This window comes from Dicentrarchus labrax, unplaced genomic scaffold, assembly GCF_905237075.1.
Source record: "Dicentrarchus labrax unplaced genomic scaffold, dlabrax2021, whole genome shotgun sequence".
Classification (NCBI taxonomy): Eukaryota; Metazoa; Chordata; class Actinopteri; family Moronidae; genus Dicentrarchus; species Dicentrarchus labrax.
The window spans coordinates 28,139,302-28,158,688 of record NW_026136713.1 but is presented as its reverse complement, the minus strand read 5'-3'; the positions used below and the strand labels follow the sequence as shown (position 1 = coordinate 28,158,688).

The 19,387-nt window shown below is 38.9% G+C and overlaps 1 protein-coding gene across 2 annotated transcripts; it reads right to left on the bottom strand.

Moving 5' to 3' along the window:
• Positions 1-651: 651 nt before the first annotated feature.
• On the bottom strand, positions 652-17,712 carry LOC127374969 (disks large homolog 5). Of its 2 annotated transcripts, none has more exons than XM_051420715.1 (8): positions 17,391-17,712; positions 15,631-15,788; positions 12,264-12,520; positions 9,797-9,884; positions 7,799-7,911; positions 6,830-6,982; positions 6,466-6,556; positions 652-946 (listed from the first exon to the last, which is right to left on the bottom strand). In XM_051420715.1, exons 1-8 carry the CDS (start codon positions 17,485-17,487, stop codon positions 908-910), a joined length of 996 nt encoding a protein of 331 aa, XP_051276675.1. In that variant the 5' UTR covers positions 17,488-17,712; the 3' UTR covers positions 652-907. The 2 variants fall into 2 exon arrangements, with proteins under 2 accessions (XP_051276675.1, XP_051276676.1); XM_051420716.1 differs by having other exon boundaries at positions 6,466-6,553; positions 17,391-17,710.
• Between the last annotated feature and the right edge of the window lie 1,675 nt (positions 17,713-19,387).

Below are 19,387 nucleotides of genomic sequence, written 5' to 3'. Positions count from 1 at the left end.
CAGAAAAAGGTTGAACGGATTAACGGTTCTCGATTCTTGCTTTATAGTTAGATGTCTGACGAAGATCTATGATGCAACATGGCGGTTTTGTTTAATGCATTTAGTGCTGAGTCCAACATTTAATTGCCACTTCCTCAAGAACCACTAAATTTAACTCACTGTTGGATGCAACAACACCCAAACATGCGCAGCCACGGTGTATTGATTAAGCAGCTCATATGTCGTGCAACATGCTTACCCCAAACAATTGCTTTGTCTGTAAACTGTTGTTGCCTTTGCACCATGTGTGCATCATATGGTTCACAGCGATGGAGCCTCACATGCTTTTTAGATTCTTGCTGACAAGTGAAAGCCAAGTGATAAGTGAAGAGATCTGATCATGAGGGTCGAAATGTACCAGATCCTCAATGGGGGAACAATCAGTAGGGCTTCATTTTGGTCTAAACAACACTTTTGTTGTTTCCTCTGCACGCCAGCTGCTGCTTCCCCTGTGAGGATTCATTGGCAAAACAACAAAAGAGAGCATTCTCAGGTGCTTTTGCTCTTGTTAGTGGTGTGGATTACAAGGTCTGAATAACGGACAATTACAGGAAAATTTGACTTTAGGAACACATGTGATGCGCATGTGTCACAGCAAAAGGAGGACAGGAGCAGACTTACAGTGTTTAATTCAGTCATATATTGTGACAGCAGATTATTTTCAAGACAGGTGAACAATAGTGGAAGAAAAACAATGAATGTATGCTTTCACAGGTATGTTTTTCCAAGTTTTCTTTCTTTCTTGACAATGACTGGGAAGTATTCCACAAAGCCAACCACACATACACAAACATCTAGTAGTTATCCTCTGATTTGCAGAAGGTGGGAAGAGAAAAAGTAGACGAGTCCTGGCTCCAGGCTTCTGTCCTCAAGGAGGTTTTTGGTATCCGTTGATAGGGCTCCCTGCCTGAGGACAGAAAAATAAACTGTAAGTGAAGATGACTAAAGGCAATAAACATTCAGTTAGTGCAAGAGGGGAAATCAGAGAGAAAAACGTCCAAGTAAGTGCAGTAATGGCAGGTCAAAAGACATTTCTATATCAAGGTTAAAACTGGGATTAATTTGGCTACAAAGTGCACGTTTCGAGATGTCTAAGATATATAACTGTTCCAACAGCACAAAAGGCAGTTAGGTAGTACAGGTTCTAACTACATCATGAAACAGTAACTGAATTGGTGTGTGTCTTTGCTCCAGATTTTGTTTCTGCAGGCGTGTACAGGCCAGGCCTTGCAAGATCATGTGAGAATCCATTTTGCCTTCAAGCGATGCACTTGTGTCCAAACCACAGTGGTTCGGACCAGCCGGCATCCAGTGAGGAACTACTGGCAGCTCGAAAAACAACAATAGCGGCTGCTAAAGAAGTTAGCGTAGATTATTCTAGCATCAGTTCTATCAGAACTGGAGAGTTTATTTTTTACTGAAAGAAGAGCAAAAACAGAACTGAAGGCTTTTCTCAATAGAAAAGATGTTTTCGCTCTTATCCTGACTGACCTTGGTAAGAGTTTGACTACGTCATATGGTTTGTTGATCTGATTGGTTGAAGATTGCTGATTGGCTAAAGGAAACTATCAGAGGTTGTAATTATTGAGTGAGTTATCTCTGTATAGTAATCTCATCACTCTGTATGCAACGGCAAGATTCAGTCTCATGGCATTAACAATGTGGAGCTTATGGGAAAGTCAGTCCGTCTTTTACCTTTTTTCCTGCAGAAAGTTGCTTCTTTAAAGGTATTTTTGTGATCTCACATTTGACCACTTTCTGCACAGAATGATAAAAAAACAGGGAGGTGCAGTGGTAAGAACTGCTGCCTAAAAGCAAAAAGGTTCTGGGTTCTTGACTTCCTCCCACAGTCCACTAACATGTAGGTTAGGTTGACTGGCAACATTAAATCACCCTTAGGTGTGATTGTGAGCACAAATGGTTGTCTGTCTCAACGTGTCAGTCCTGAGAGTGACACATTGAGAGACAGTGAGAGAGTGTGCTTAATCAATCAATCAATCAATCAGTTATGTCAGCTGGGATTGGCTCCAGCCCTCCCATGACCCTCTAAAGGATAAATGGTATAGGTACTGGATGGATGGATTATAAAAACCCAAAACATTTAAATTCAGTACCGTTGCCTATTAATCGAAATGAATGTGAAGCAGTTAACTTACATCCCAGTTTAACCCCAGACACATATCTTTTGACTTGCAAATCACCAAAACCTCACTGGGATCCCACCATCGTGTTTCCATTTTTGGCCATCAGTGTCTTCTCTCTTTAACAATAAGAAGGATACTCATGTCTACAGAGTGTGAATCTACACTTTATATAAATCATGTCAAAGCTGATAATGTGTTTTATCACGCTTATTTCCTCCATGTCTCCGGCGATCCCCGCTCCTCCAGCTACATTTCCTCCCTCTCTCGGCTCTGCAGGGGCTGGAGGAAAAAAAAGCACAGTGCATCATCTGCACTCAATCAGAATAATTATCCCAAGAAATGCACTGCTGAGCCCGTGAGAGGTGAGGGGAATGAAGCACAGAGGCTATTGGCAATCACCTCCCTCCAGTCATTATTAGTCATCTCTCTGCTGCTTTGGAAGAGGATGGCTTGGGAGGAAGCCATGTGCAGCCGGCACACAGACAGACAGACAGAGAAAAGGCCTGATGTGACTCCGGTGCCCAGAAAGTATCAGCAATCTCTCAAGGTTTTGGCAGAGCGCGAGTATGAGCCTTATGTTCTGTCTGTCAGGCTTCCTCTTATCCACAGATTTAAAAACACTGAAGTTGTCACTCTGAAGACATGGGAGCTTTTAAAAATCCTGCAGCGAGCACCTTTTGGGATCTTCAGTATAAACAATCCTCCAGAAGGATGAAGCGTTTGCGGTCCTGTCAGGATTCGTGAACGCTTCCTGGAGGAGTTCTTTGTGGGACATCGCAGGGTTCCTGTTTGATTGCAAAATAGCTTTGCAATCAAATGTTCCTCAAAGCCCTCTAACTTTTTAAAGCAGACAGACAGAAAAAATAAAACACTGATTAGACTCCAATGCCCACGAAGTATCAGTTTTATGAATGTCCTGGCAGCCCTGCAAGTCCACAGGGGACTGGCAGCCGTCCTCAGATGAATATCTGTGTTTTGAATTTCTATTTCACCCCTGAGATTTGCACTTGTCACCGATCCAGACTGAACTGGTTCCTCTGAAGGTAGAGGATCTTTTCTAAAATCCAAAGGCAGCTACAATACTAATGCACCTCAGCCCTAAAAGATTAATGAATAAACCCTTATTATTATATAAAGACATCAAATAACAAAGTGGGTTTACTTTTTATATTAGAAGCATCTCACGTTTTCGGATAATAATTCTCTGGCGTATTCAGTTATCCGCTCACTCAACTTGCGTCTTATTGTTGTAGCTCTGGCCATAATTTCAGTTATGATAACATTTTACTGAGCAAAGTAATTGTTGAGATCTGGGAACAAGGTGACATCACTACCATAAAGTTCAATGGGGCAGAAGCAAAGCGAGCACATCAAAGTGTTGTTAATAATCCCTCATTGCACGGAAAATCTTGTCTCGCAGCGTCTTTTACGAGATGTTGCTGCATTCCTCAGCCACGCAATGAACTTTGTGTGTACAATATTATTATTACTGATGGAAAGAATTGCCAAAAACTACATTAATAAGACCCAAGTTGTAATATACTGGAATTACTGTTAAGACTTGTCATTTTGTATTTAAATTTGTAGATTTTTAAAAAGGGGTGAATCAGTTGAAACTTTTACACACGTTTTTATGCCTCAGTGTACCTAAAAATGTGCATTTCCAGTGGAAAAAACACACTGATCTTCCCATTTTACAGTGAAATAAGTAAGTAAAGACCTATTGCAACAAGAAAAGGTCCTTGAATATTTCAGTAATTAAAACTAGAAAGAAAAATGGTGTGAAAGGCAAACAAGCTGCTGATTATGCCCCCTCACTCTATGAAGTTATAGGGCTAATTTTGTAGCATATTCTTTCTTCTATTCTAGCTCATTATGAGTGTTTATTTTGAATACTGATATAAATTCCTTTGTTTTAAAGTACTCATTTAAAAAGCTATTCATAGATAGCATAAGTGCCCTCTAGTGGCTGTTCTTCCACTTGTCTCTGCAACACTGCTGAACACTGTATTGTATGTCCTTGTTAAAATATACAGCAGACAGACAAAATAAAAACATGGTGATGATGGGACTTCAATGCCCTTGAAGGTTCAGCTTCTTTTTTAAAAATCCTGGCACTACAACAAGCCCACTGCGGACTGGCAGCTGTGCCCAGATGAATATTAGCCCTGTGTTTTGGATTTCTAATATTTCACCCCTGGGACCTGAACTCTTCTCCTCTGATTCAGAGATTTTAAAACACTGACTGATCATCTGAATGAACTGTAGCCAATAGGTACAGTAAAATAAGCCTGCGGGAGGCTGATTAAAGAGTTTATCACAGCCCCTTTTAATCCTGCAATAACCAATTTGTTGTCCACTGTTTCTGTCCACTTGATGAATGTAAATCTGATTTTCACTCTCTTTTAGCTGTTTTCGGCCTCCACCAACTCCTGAGGGAAATAAATGTTCACCAGCTAGTTGCTAACTGTGTCTGTCTGCTGTTTGGTGCTGAGGAGGTAATGTACATTGTGCTTTAAGAGCTTTTTTGCTGAAAACAGCTGACTGCTACAGCCAAAACGGTAACGGCGAGCTGAAACTCAAAGCTCAAGAAAGCCAAGTGGAGCTGCAGAATTAGAATCTCTGTGGGTTCATCACTACGAGTGCCCCCTTTCACATTGTTTTCACATCATTATTTGAAATATTGTTTGTATCAAAATATCGATTATAGCCGCTGTAATGTTCAGTAGAAACATGGCATTCATATACTTCCACAAAAGTTCTTACAAAGGAGACATACTGTCAGTGATTTTCATTTGGGTCATCTTTAAGGAACATTCTGCGGTTACCCAATGATTGCATAAAGGCTGTCAAGCAACCTTTAAAAGACAAAAACAAAGATGAGACTCCAGTACCCATGAAGTTTCAGAGCTCTGGCTGTGTGACAACCCCTGTAGCGACTGGCAGTCTCGCCCAGATGAATATTAGCCCTGTGTTTTTGGATGTCTTCTATTTCAGTCTTCAGATCAGTCCTTGTCTTTGATCCAGAAATGTTTAATATAGAAGGGGTCGCTCTTAAAATAAAGGTTCAGCCGAGGGTTCTTGTAAAATTCAAAACGAGCCAACAAAGTTTCTTTTAAGAACCGTCACATTAGAGCAGCGGATATTATTCGAATAGTTGATCGAAAGAAACTGCAGCTATTTTCATAGTTGATTAAAGCTGCAGTAGGTAATTTTTCTTAAAATATTTTTGTTATATTTGCTGAAACTTTCACTACATCCTGACAGTAGTACACGAGACAGATAATCTGTGAAAAAATCAGGTTCCTTTGGCTCCTCCTAGTGCTCCTAATGGCATTCACAAGAACCCACAGGGCCTGAATGAAAACAACCAATCAGAGCCGAGAAAGATAGAAAGACAGTTTTGGTTGGTGGCTTGAAGATAGCTCATTTCTAGGGTCGGTATTTGACAACCTGGAAATTAAACTCAACAATTAACTTTCTTTCTTGGCTCTGATTGGTTGTTTTTGTTCGTATCCGGCAAATTCTTGCAAATGACATTAGGAGCACTAGGACGAGCCAGAGGATCCTAAACAATTGACAGATTATCTGTGTTTTATAAAAAGTTACCTACTGCAGCTTTCACTTTTGTTATTTTTCCAGCAAAAATGTCAAACAATTTATTTTTCCAACTTCCCAAATGTGAGGATTTGATGCTTTTCTTTGTCACGTATGATAGTGGACTGAATATATTTGGGTTTTGGACTGTTATTTCAATAAACAAGCCATCTGAATACTTATTCTTGGTCTGTGGGAAGCAGGCATTTTATGAACGAAACAAAATCAAATAATGGAGAAAATAACAGGCAGATTATTCGATAATGAAAAAAATCATAAGTTGCACATAAGAGAGCTTTGTGGAAGTCAGACAAACAGTTATTGCTCCAAGAGATATTTCGGTGACCCCTACAGGTACCTCAAAGACTCTTTATTTTTAACAGTCTACAGAAGAGAGATAGACACACTTAGCTATAATTTCTGGAACAACAGCAACTCCTCTAAGGCCTGGCAACAATATTCAGATGAATATTAGCCCTCCCTAATAATATTTCACCCCTAAGGTTTGCACATGTCTCCCACCCAAAGATTTCAAAACACTGAGCTGGTGCACTATATATATACATATAGAGGGGTTAAGCAGAACGATGAGGTTGCAACAAGATTTCTTTTTCTTTTTCAAAGAGTTTGTGGACACCATTAAGACCATTAAAAACCCTATTGGGCAGACACATTAAACTGGTACCTGGTTAAAGAGCTCCTCGTACAGTGTGTTTGACTTCTTCACTTGAGACTCGAGGTCAGCCTCTGCATCTGCATCCCACGATGTTATACTGCTTCAAAAGAAAGGCAGCTTAGACGTGTCGTAAATTCATGCTGTACTAGAAAGCATGCAGGGGTGGGCCAAAGTGGAAAATGTATAAAAATGAGGAATTTTGTTTTCTTTATTTCATTCCCAGTGGGAGTGTGTTTTTAAAACATGCTAGAGCTGATTTCTGGCAAAAGATGTGTAGATTTATCATAGAGATACGTATACTGTATGCTGTATCTCTCTATCTACTGTCTGGGTGTCTGATGTACTTTATAGCTCACTGTTCACTCTCTCTTACCTGTCACAGCACTGAGTGTCCTGGAGGGGACAGAGGACGCTCTTTGGGGGACTGTCATCGTGTAAACTCTTCTTCAGTTTCTCAGCCTTCTTCTCCAGCATGATGACCTGTCGCAGCAGAGCTTCTCTCTCCTCCATCAGGCAGTCTTTGAATCTGTGGATATAGATGAAAGGTTTAGAAGATGATATAGGTTTATAAAATCCCTGCACCCTGGATTTTATACCCCTGTAGTGAGTGATTCTGTATCTCTTCGTCATTTAAGTAAATTCAGATGTTTAAGTTTGTGTCTAATTGAACTAAAAAGATATAGATGTGTAGGATGGGTTGCCTCCCATAAATCAAATGAACACCCTTTACTGGCAAGAAGCAACATTCTGCAGAAGAGCTTTACTTTCTGATGCTGAGGTCATAGCAGGTCAAACACATGCATACAATGGACAAAATAAGTATTTCTGTACAACATTAAATATTTCTTATTAAATAATCAACAATCAATCCTTATTTATAAATTAAAAATGGTTAAAGGAATACTTTGATACAGATGCTGCTTAGCTTACCTGAGCTTAGCATAAAGGGGAAACAGCTACCCTGGCTACAAAGGTTAAAAAAAACTGCCTACCAACACCTCTAATACTCAAAACTTAACATTATGTGACGTTATGTCACATGCTAGGTTTTGTTTGCCACTGACTTCTTGTGAAGTAGACGTGAATGATGAAATATTCCTTTCCATTCTCATTGGCGTGTGAAAATACCTGACATTAACTCCTTTCAGCATGGGCCTGCCCAGTTGAAGCCAGTAAGGAGAGCACAGACGATGGACAAATCCAGTGCAACCACCAGCTAATAGTTTGATGTGTTGCTATAATTAGGACATGTGGTTTTCAGGGCCTTGAATGTCCTTTAAAAGTAATTCACATCAGATTCTGTGTGTGTTTGTAAGAGTCACTTCAGGGACAAAGCACCCACCTCTTGACACAGCACATCCAGTAGCGCTGCTGCTGACAGAGCCACTCAAACTGCTCTGCTGTCTCCTGCAGTTTCCTCAGACTCCCCTCGTTCTCCTGCTGCAGCTCCCTCACCTCAAAGACAAGACAACATCACTGTACTTCCCCCTCAGCCAGGATGGGCTCAAGACAACAACAGAGCAGGAAGTTACGAGGACAAATGTGGTGTGTGACTGGCGGCGGCGACTCTTGAACTCGCCTGCGTCATCTGGAAAGATGAGCGAATGCAATAGGGTCAGACTTTCACTATTATTCACTGAGCTGATCCACCACAAATAAATGTTCTCATGAAGTTTCTCACTGACAGGGCGGTCTGTTGTTTTGTTCTCTTGGACGTGTGCAGCTGTCTCGTAGGAGAGAGATCATTGTAGTACCTGGATTGTTTGCTGTTTGATGGACTGGTTGAAACAGGGGCCAGTAAGGGAGTGAGTCTTTGAGGCCAAGTGTAAATAAAAAAATCCTGACAGTGTGTAGGAATGTTTCACTGATGCCCAGACTCAACACACATTAATACAAACCTAATGCCAGCAAAACCTGAGTTAGTGTGTTCTCTGGGGTGGTTGGAGTTTTTTAAAATTTGGCCGCAGTGCATAAATTTGAACCTCTAGGTTTTATGTTTCATGTAATTAATTGTGCTAAATCGAGCAGCAGACTTGTTATTCACACTTTTTAACTGTCTTGCTGACACATTGACCTGAACTAGCCTGAGAAAAGCATGAACAGTGTTAATCCATTACTTCTGATTGGAGGAGCTGGCAGAAGGAAGATGTTGTGCTGCATTGTTTCTGGAGGACTTGGCTGCAAGCTTGACAAAGAGAAATACTCCACATTCATTATAAAACCATTAAAGGTCCATTATTTATCTATTAGCACTCAAGCAGAAAAGAGCTAAGCAGAGTTGAACAAAGGGTCCAATCCTGACATCTGCTGGACAAAAGTGACATGACACCACTGAGCAACAGGAGCATCATTGTTTTATATCTCCTCAGATTATTAACAAAATAATTTAATCATTTATGATGTTTTATTATACATGAAGCTACCTGACAGTATATAAAGTAGCTGACATTAGCTCCAGCCTTATCAGCTGCAACATTATTGACGCTTGCACATTAATTCATCACTTCTGAAATGGGTCATTCTGAATAGTAAGTACATTTGCTTTTGGTACTTTACATATATTTTAATGCTCATACTGTCACTGAAAAATAAAAATGATTATTTTGCTACATTGTTTGTCTTTATGTGACCTGATATGAACTTGCGTACTAAAAGACTTAAAGATTGCAATAAGTTGTCACATCATTTATTTAGGTTTTAAGGGAATACTTTAAGGGAAATGTGTGTTTAGAATTTGAATATAGCTGAAACAATTAGTCAATTAATAAGCCAACTAACAAAAACTAATGAGCGACACTTTTCACACTTGATTAGTAGTTTTAAGTAATCCTTTGCAAAAACTAAACTATTTCTGCTTACAGCTTCTCAAATGTAAATATTTGCTGGTTTGCTTCCGTAATACCTAAATTAAATATGTTTTCAAGCCAAAACAAGCAATAATTTTAGTTTAAATACGTCAATTTTGGTATTTTTCACTATTTCATTACATTTTATTGACCAAGCAATCCAATCAATTAATCAAGAAAATAATCAGCAGTTTCAATGATAATGAAAATCAGCAGTTGCAACTAACAAGCAAACAAAAGTGAAAACACAGAAAACAGGAATCATCATGCAACAGTGGAGAAGTTTCTATGGAGGTTTTGATTTATTCTGACACTTTCTTTGCTTTCCCTCTGTCAGCACATTCGCAAAACCCTTTGATATTGCTTTTGAATAGTGTAGCTTCACTATCTCCCACAGGCAGTGCTGTAACAACTGACTTGTTACTCACAAACCCAAAATGTGGCAGAGCCGCATTGATCTCTGTATGTTTCTCTCCTAAACTTTGTTCCTTTACCTCCTTCTGATGAGCAGAGCGTAAATCCTTCAGCTCCTGCATCAGCATTTTGTTGGTGTCTTGTTGCTCCTCCAGCTCCATCGTCTTACTGTTGGTGACAAATACAAAATGACTCTCTTATCTGTGCATACTCCTTACTGTTACTTACTAGAGTAGAGGCAATATGCATGTCGGTGTCAGCGTAACGCTTGTACGTTTCTAGACTTAATTAAATTAACCTTTAATTGACATACGTATATATAATGATTTTAGCATTCTGGCACACACTGAAACATCATCCACCTGATCTCAAGTTACAATAATACACAAAAACAAACCTGGATAATTATGGACTAAAACCGACTGGGTTCCCACATTAACACCACTGTATAATCATTAGAATTATACCCTTTTCTCTACAATAATTCTACTGCTTTCTTGTTCAAATGAATCAATGTTTGCCTTACATGCTGCAGTAAGTTATTTCTTTAACTCATGGAAATGAGAATAATTGTTACTTCTATTACTTTACTTTTCATGCTTTCCTAATAACCCATTGGTTAAAAAAGTACTAAAAGGAGAAATAAGTAGCATGCAAACTTTTCATTTAAAGGGCCAGTGTGTTGGATTTAGTGGCATGTAGCATTGTAGCTGCAGATTGCAACTCCCTTGTTTCACTCTCCTTTTCCAAACATTAAGAAAAAGCCACTGTGGTCATTAAAATGTGAAAAACACAAAAGGTCGTATCTACAGCCAGTGTTTGAGGATCCGCTCTCTCTGTAGATAAAAACATCTCAATCTAAGGTAACAAAAACACGATTATTATATTCAGGTGAATAATGAAAATATAGCTATGAATATTATATACTATTTCTGACAATAGATCCTCCTAAATGTTACACACTGGACCTTTAACAGAACTTTAAAGTCACAATGCAACTATTTGGTGCTTGGATTGTTCTGAACTAAAATAATGTTCCTTATTTCAGTGTTTTTACAGGTGTTTCTTACACAGATTTATCCATTCAACTGGATTTCTATTTTCAGCCCTCTGTGATACTCTGTCACAGACAAGCCAATGAGATCCATTTACATTATTGTATCAATTTTAAGACAAATTGTTTCATCTTCTGACTTGGGGGCCTAGAATCATAATGTGATAACGTATTCTGACACTAAGCCAACTCTCCACAAGGATTTAAAGTCAGCAGATTGAGGCACGGCACTGCTCGGAGGACCACTGCATTTCTGCTGACTTAAAATCGCAGGTCCGAACTCGATGTTTTCATTCAGTCTTGAGACAACAGTTTGAGATGTAGCTCTTCTCTGTGGGTTTGCAGAGCAGCTGGTGACAGCTTCACTTGGCTTCAGTTTGCTGGAGATGGTAATCAAACGTTAGATGTTTTTTTTTTTTTTCAATTAATTTGAATGTTTCTTTTCTTAGTCTGCTGCCTTATCTGGTTCGTTTTTACATTTTGTTCAGTTTTAACAGCTGGGTGGAACATGGAGGAATGTGTTTTAATCGAACCATCCACAATTCAACATGGGTAAGAAAAACAAGGAACCGCAACCATTTTTTCTGGTATTTCCTCCACAGCTCAGAGCTGTGACGGGTCCTCGTCTGAAGCACAGTAAAGGTTTATAATGCACTTTTATTGTGCACCCTCATTTTAGTATCATCACCAAAGATGTACACTGATAAGTGGACATACAGCAAAATGAACTTCATAATTACCACCAATATCAATAACAACTCTTCAGAGATCTAATGTGCTTCAGTCTTATATGTCTCTATGTAATAAGTCAATATAAAAAGTTAATCTAGATAATGAATATTTAGTTTGGCTGCATCTAACTTTTTTTTAAGCTTTTTTAATCAATCAGTTCATTGTTTTTTCAATTCTTGTTTTACTCTATAAAGTCAGAAAACATAAAAAGTGCTCCCCACAACCACAGAGAGCCCATGGTGACATCTTTAGATTGCCTCTACTGTCAAACCGACAGTCTAAAACACAAAGATGCATATGTCCAAGTACACCTAATCAGACACACAATACAGTATAAACAGAACCATGTTCACATCCCTTTTCTGATCTGTGTCTGTTCTGTGTAATATTAGAGCTTCAAGCTGTGTTTCCAATATGCTCTATAAATATAATGTATTTCTGTTATTACATTAATTAAATGGATCTTTAAATTGTTTATTCATTTTCTGTCAGTCGACTAATATTCAACAAATTACACGATTAATATTGAGCCTTGTGAGGCTTACATGTTACATGTTACTTTAAATTATTAATATTTAAGATCAGATATCCCATCAGCCTTGTTGCTTTTTGGCGTTAGGGGATGCTGGTTCTTCCCCGTCCCCTCTATCTCCATGGTGACATGTGTCTGTGTGGTTTTGCTTTGCAGGTCGAGAAGATGGACAGCAGGCTTGATAACAACATCAAGATGATAGAGCAGGTAAGCTAACATCTCTCTCTACCTGTGGAGCTCTATCTCCAGGCTCTCCGTCAGCACAGCTCTGTGCTGGGCCTCAGCGCGTAGCTCTGCCTGGAGGCTCTCTGCCACCACAGCTCTGTGATGGGCCTCAGCATGCAGCTCCTCCACCAGGCTCTCCAGCTTCACCTCGGAGCTCTGCAGACACAGCAGCTCTGAGCCGACCTGCTGCAGCAGCTGCTCGTCCCGGGAGCTCTCCTCTGCCAGCAGGACCACACGCTGCTGCAGCAAGTCCACCAGGTCCTGCAGGGGAGACACATGGAGATACTGACACATTCACACACACACGTCCACAGCTACACACATGTGCAGAGATAAGTATATACATGCATACATACCAGTTCACATACCTTTTGCAGAATGTTTTACAGAACCAAATTTTATTTTACTGTTGTAGTTTCACTACTATTTCATGCTTCAGCTTAATTCTGTTACTTTAGAGAGTAAAAGATTCATATCATCTGATACAGGTGCTTACATGAAGGCACATGCACACAGACATGGACAAAATATACATAAATTACACCAATTAACTATACAAATGAATCCTACATTCCTAAGTACTTCCTGACCTTTTAAGATGTCCTGATTACACCATCATTATATTGTACAGACTGTACAAGTGATATCAAACACACCTCTATACAGTGGGTCAAAGAGTTTGTGACAAGCCCAAACCTGATGCTTTATTAAATCTATGTGTGGAAAGTGAGTGAGTCACACTCTCTAAATCTCTAACAAATACCACTGAACTCCCAGGTAAAAACAGGATAAATGTTAAGTAGGGCATTGCTAAAAGTGCACAGGTTGTTTTAGTGAAACATCTGATTTCTAAATACCGGAACAAATGTAAGTTAGAGAATGGTCTTAAGATGTAATCAGCGATTGAAATAAAAGACTATCAGGAACTCACGCAAGGCATTCCCAACTGGTGTTTGGATCATAAAACAAATCTTGAAAGGTAAATAGTGGGACATAAAAGATAAAGAAAAACAATCTATTTCTGCCACACACAAAACTAAAATAAATGAATAATAAAACTCATATTTTTCAAAAAGTTATTTTTATAAAATATATCATAGTACATAATACATTTTCTCTAGTCTTTTGTCCTATGGATTACTGCATCCAGGCCCCTAAAAGTAATAAAATCAAACAGAAGAGAATAAAATCTCTCTATGGTGAAACTGCTCACAGCTCACAACCTGTGCCAGGAAACCCAAATCTCAAAAAAAGGTTGGTAACTACTGCCAAACCTCTGTATTTACAGTATGTTAACACTGGCACTTACTGGTTGCTTAATTCCAGTGTAATTTCAGTAATTGCAGCATAGGTGGCCCACTAGTATGGTCATGGCTATGTGGACTTAAATTATGGGATTGTAATGAGGTTAAATACTACAAGGTGAAATGACACAAATGAAAAAAAAACCACTCTGAATTGGATAGAAGTTGGCCTTCAGGTAAATATTTCTTAACAAGACTCTAATTGCCCGACCAACGTTTGAGGTTAAAATGGAGCTAAATGTTGTTTTGGAAATCATGATTTAGTGAAAGGAGTCACTCATAGTAACAAACAGGCAGACAATTATCAGCTAACTCTGCTGCTTTTAAGCCTTTTTAAACTAATAGCTTGGGTTTTACAGCACATTTACTGTCTGGTTCGCTATCAGCAATCTCTTTCCCAGCAGAAGCATGCAGCTTTTTCAGAAGAACTCTAATAAACCCTCTACACAATAACTGCCCAGCACCAAATGGCAGAGCAGTGCCTGAAAAGGGCCAGTACTCACCAAAATCACTTCAGATTTTTGTCCATGAGTACCCTTACTTCTTATTGAGTACGGCCACCTCTGAGGTCACCAAGGTATGGACCTCAGTATTTTTTCCAAGGGGTTTTCAATAAAAGATGTGAAATAACTGTCTAAAAATAACTTTTTGCTTTGATACCACTAACCTAACAAGTTCATTGTTTGAACCTCAGTATTTCTAAAACCACACAGCAATGCTGGTGAGGTATTCCTAATTGCGTAACTGTGTCTCCATGTAAACACGCAGCTAGGTTAACGCAAAAGAAAACAGCACTGAAAATGGCCTTGTTATAAAGAATAAAACACAGAAACAGTTAGGGTTAGGGTTGTGCTGAATTACGGTACTGGTACAGGTTTTGATCTAATTAGGCACTAGTTAGGTGTCTATACGTGGAAAGAAGATAAAGCCTGTATAACTATATCTCCATGAGAAAATAGTGCTGAAAATATCCCTGTTAAAACTGAAAAAGCACCAAAAGTATCACGGTTATACTGTGGTTAAGGTTGTGCTAAAAAGGATACTGGCACCTTTTTTGGTACAGTTCAGGCACTGAGACAGAGTTAGAGACTAACTGGTGAAAAAGTTAGCTGCTAGCATTAGCTGCTAAAGAGCCAGATCTTTTTTTGATGCAATGAATGCTAATGTTCCTCTGAACGCCCCCATGAAGGGAAAAAGATGAAAAACAATCATTAATACAGCTTAAAGTATTAAAAAGGTTTTAGTCTTCCCGACATTTGAGTCCAAATCACACATTTAGATAAGCCAGCAGCAGCTTACCCTCCTTCCTTGTGCCAATGTTAATTAATTGACAAAATATAGATTTATTTATAGTTGGACTATTTTAGTTCCTTCTTTATCATTCATGATTAACATTCATTTAAACCTCAATTGATTCTTTGAGCTACCACCGTAAAAAAGGCTGTAAACTCAACACTGATATATTATCACCTTTTAGGTTAATATAGCAAACAGTTGCCTACTTATACATTCAGCAGACATGGAGTAACATTATCATTCATTCAGCATTGTGTTAATGTCCACCCGATGAAGGTAAGTCCAATATTCACTCTCATTTAGCTCTGTTTTTTGCCTCCATCAACACCTTAGAAAAAGATCTGGCTTTTTAGCTGCTAAATGTGCCACTATGTTCCCCAGCTAGTCTCTAACTGTGTCTGTTTGGTGCTGAGCAGGTAGTGTACAGCTGGGTTTTTAGACCTTTTGCACTGAAACATCAACTAAGAGTCAACCAAAACAGTTCAGTTGCCCTAAACCAAAACAATGAGCTGAAAGACACTAAAATGATTAGCTTAAATATGTTAAATTCCTCCTTACAAGCTGAGGGAAAACTGCAGAGCGTGGTGATACTTATCTGTCGGACTTCTAGCAACTCATTTCATACACACACAATCATTTGATCCCCTGTTAAAAATATTGATTATAGCAGCTTTAAGATCTAATGATAAATGACCTCCAGCCACTGTGGTTTAACTCCAACAACGAGATTATTTCTTCCCTCGACAGACATTTGATTCACACTCAGTTCACCTGTTGCTGGTGGATCCTGCCGATGAGTTGGTCCTGTTTCATCCTGAGCTCCATGTTCAGCTGCTCCTGGTGGTGGAGCTGAGCGGTCGCAACTTCCAGATTATTCAGCAGCTTCCTCTCCCTGTCTCTGGACACCAGGAACTCCTTGTCGAGCATTACTTCAGCCACAAAGAACACAAAGCCAGAGTCAGGTTGGACCACTAAACCATGGCTGTGGAGGATTTTCATTAAAACAGAGAAGATCTGCTGAATGTGTGCCACTTGGACTTGTTTTAATGAAAAACCAAATTTTTTACTGTCCGCAGCATAAAATAATGTTTTAAACCGTAACACTTTAAATGTAGGGTTGTATGTCAGCTGCTGACATTTCTGGCAAAGACTTTCCTCCCTTTTGGAGGCATTCCCATCCTTGTCACCTCATCACTGCACTCATGGAACGTTAACTATCCCTGATGTATTTTCTACACACATTTCTCCTGGATCTTCTCCTGGCCATCAGCAGATGTTGATAAAGGTCTGATTTCTTAATGTCTCTTATAGTCAACCACACTACTGAAAGGAGTTTCTTTGTATGTGCTTTTCTTCTGTCATGAGTCTTTTACGTATTATATTAACTCTTGTCCAAAAGAACAGACCATGTGGCTGTTTTACCATATTCTGTTACAAAGTAGGTTTAAAATACTTAAAATTGCAGACATCAAATTAGTTCAGCTGCAGCTACAACAACGTATTTTCAGTGCTGTATATCACAGGTACTAATGCCCCAGGTCATGAGGCTCACCTTTCCTGAAAATGCAAGTATGCTTTCTGATTTTATGTCATACTTATGTGAGTAATGGGAGATTACTTGTGTAGGAAATAAGGAAAAAACTAATTCATGCTACATTAAATTATGTTTCATATATGTCTTATGTGTAATCCTTGTCAGATACTATCAGGTCTTACCTCTCCATGCCTCTAAAAAATAATAATTCACATGCAACAGACAGACGGAACAAAACTGTTTTGATTGCTCACAATTCGTAGACCAAGTAGCCACTGGAAACAAAAGGTTTTAAAAAGCATGAGTATTTATGCCTTTAGTCATGTTTCACCGGTAGGAAGCTCAAATCAAAACTGATTACTAATTCAGTGAAGTTATAATGGGTTAATGTCACTGTGGTGTACTGTAACTGTTTTCATAGGATAATTCTGTTAAATATTATTTCTTCCCTATTAACCCTGACAACATTAGAGCAATAAATACTACCAGACATACTTGTACAGTCTATAGTTTCACTTTCACGTGATGCCCTTTGAACCAAGTCAGTTATATTATCTACTTTTGGACAATATGCAGAGAAAGAGAAGAAGAAATTCACACTTGTAGCATGAATCTTTGTTGTTTTTCTGTTAGCTGTTCATTTTATAGCATGAGACCAGATTTAAACATGAATCTAATACATTCAAGAGGCAGTATGCACTTTTAGACGCCACAAAACAATGTCTTTTAGATTAAACATTATATTACATTACACTACTCTGGTACTTTATATGGTAAAATCTGGTAACCTTGTCACTTTGGATAATCGTCAGTCATTATAACAGTGTAAGTCTTTTCCCTAGTCAATATTAGGAAGATATTAGAAGAACTGTGGATTACAGGAGACATATACAACGTAACAGACACCAGACTGAACCAGTATACTCCAGCAACGGCTCTAAAATGTAAATGTGTAACTTTAATCTCAGAGGTCAAAGTCTTGACCTCCATGACTTACCTTTGTCATGAGCCAGGCGGGTGCACTTGGCCGTCAGATACTGGATCTGACTGTAGTCTTCATCCCTGTGAGTTCGGAAAAATCTCCTCATGCTCATCTTTGTCTGAACAACTCACTCCAATCTAAAGCTTCTTCTTCCAACTTCCCATGATCCTCAGGGCAGGGCGGGTGTGTCCTATGGTCAGATAGGACACGGAGTGCACATTGCCCTGTCTGTCTTAAAGAAGACGCACCTAAAGAGGGCAAGTTTAAGCATTAATCTGAGCTGCTGTTTTCATAACATGGAGGCGAGGCACGCTGCTGGTGTGTGTGTGTGTGTGTGTGTGTGTGTGGGGGTTTGTTTGTTGCCATCTGGCTCGCTGCTTGAATACATAGAAAGACTATGACTTCTTTCATGCACAAATTGAAGGTTTGATCTGATATTATATGAAACTTCTGGCCCAAGGCACAGAGGGAGCTGAAGCCAGTCGGGCATGTTGTGTCTAGCAGACGGGTGTCTTTAAAGCAGCAGCCTCAGGTTAGTACTTTTATAATATAGGATTGCATAAGTGATTTTATAGAGGAAAATACCTCTGGAATTTAATAACAGCTTGTACGTTGTGTATCAGATGTGTTAGTGTTGTGTGTTAGTAGTTTGTATGTAGAATATGATATTTTTGTTTATTTCTCATGCAGTCTGATGGATGTAGCCTATGATTGTCTGACTGTCACTATTGACAGATGGAAAATTCTGCTCATTTTCAATCATTAATAGTGGCTGAATTTAGTGTTTTCATGTCATTGATTCATTTGATAACTCAGTACTGACTGTCAATTAATTACTACTTTCCTTTCAATCATAATGCATCCCAGGGTTTTCTTTATTTCTAACTGAGTTTCACTGGTTTAGTGCCCAATGATGGTGCACAGCATCCTTTACTGCTACTTTTTGTTTTCTAGTTTAATATTACAAACAAATTACACATAAGAAATACTTATACTTGCACCATTAAGCTTATAAAGTACACCAAATAATGTGAAGAGATAATGAATACCAGCTACTTTTAAAATATTCTCACTATAGGGTAAGTTATGGGTTGCTAGTGCCAAATATGTCTATAAACGAGATGCTGTTTCCTCAATTTATCTTCTCTCCTCTTAGAAAGGAGTTGGCAGTGTCAGGACTGCTGCTGCTGATGCACTTACTACTGCCAGCAGAGGGAGACAAAGCACAGCTCCTCCTCTCAATCTACTTTTTAAGTTCTTTTTTTGGCCTTATTTTTATAGAGACAGCTGTAGAGAGACAGGAAAGGTGGGTGGAGAGAGAGAGAGAGGATGACACGCAGCAAAGAGCCGCAGGTTGGATTTGAACCCGGGCCGCTGCAGCAACTCCATATATTGGTCGCCAGCTCTACCGACTGAGCTAACCGGGCACCCCAAAAAACCTGTGTTTCTTACTTTGTATATGTGTATATGTTTAATGAATTCATTCATTTTAGTTTTTGAATGTGTGCTGTATAAAAGCAGTAATGTGTCAGGATGTTGGTCTCCCATAATGATATCAACATTGTTTTAAGTTCTTTTCCAACATTACAAGAATAACCTTCAGGGGTAAAAAGCTAATTCGAGGGGATTTCTTTGGGGTAAAATAAAACAGACACTTAAACGTGCTAAATAAATATTGACTATTAATAACTACAGTATGCATCCAGGGGCCTGTTGTGGCCTGGTTAGCTTTCTAAAACAAATCAGATGATGTTTTTCTTTATTGTTTTAAACATCAGTCCGTTATTATATTGAACTGATAAGTTGCTTCTATCACACTTACAGTGGCTTTGTAAAAGATTCAGACTTCTTTAGTTTTTGCAATTTTCATTATTTAGTACATTTACATTTAAAATACCTGCAAAATTACATTTCTCGTCGTCAATCTACACCCAGTAACCCAAAGAACAGACTTATTAGAACAGATATCTGAAGGATAATACAGCAAACAGGATGACCTCAGTTTACGCTGC

Coding starts and splice junctions, on each gene's coding strand:
- LOC127374969 (XM_051420715.1), bottom strand. CDS start 17,487: ATGAGCATGAGGAGATTTTTCCGAACTCACAGGGATGAAGACTACAGT. Junction 7,912..9,796: donor GCTCTGCTCATCAGAAGGAG/GTAAAGGAACAA, acceptor CTTGTCTTTGAG/GTGAGGGAGCTGCAGCAGGA. Junction 947..6,465: donor ACGAGGAGCTCTTTAACCAG/GTACCAGTTTAA, acceptor TTCTGTCCTCAG/GCAGGGAGCCCTATCAACGG.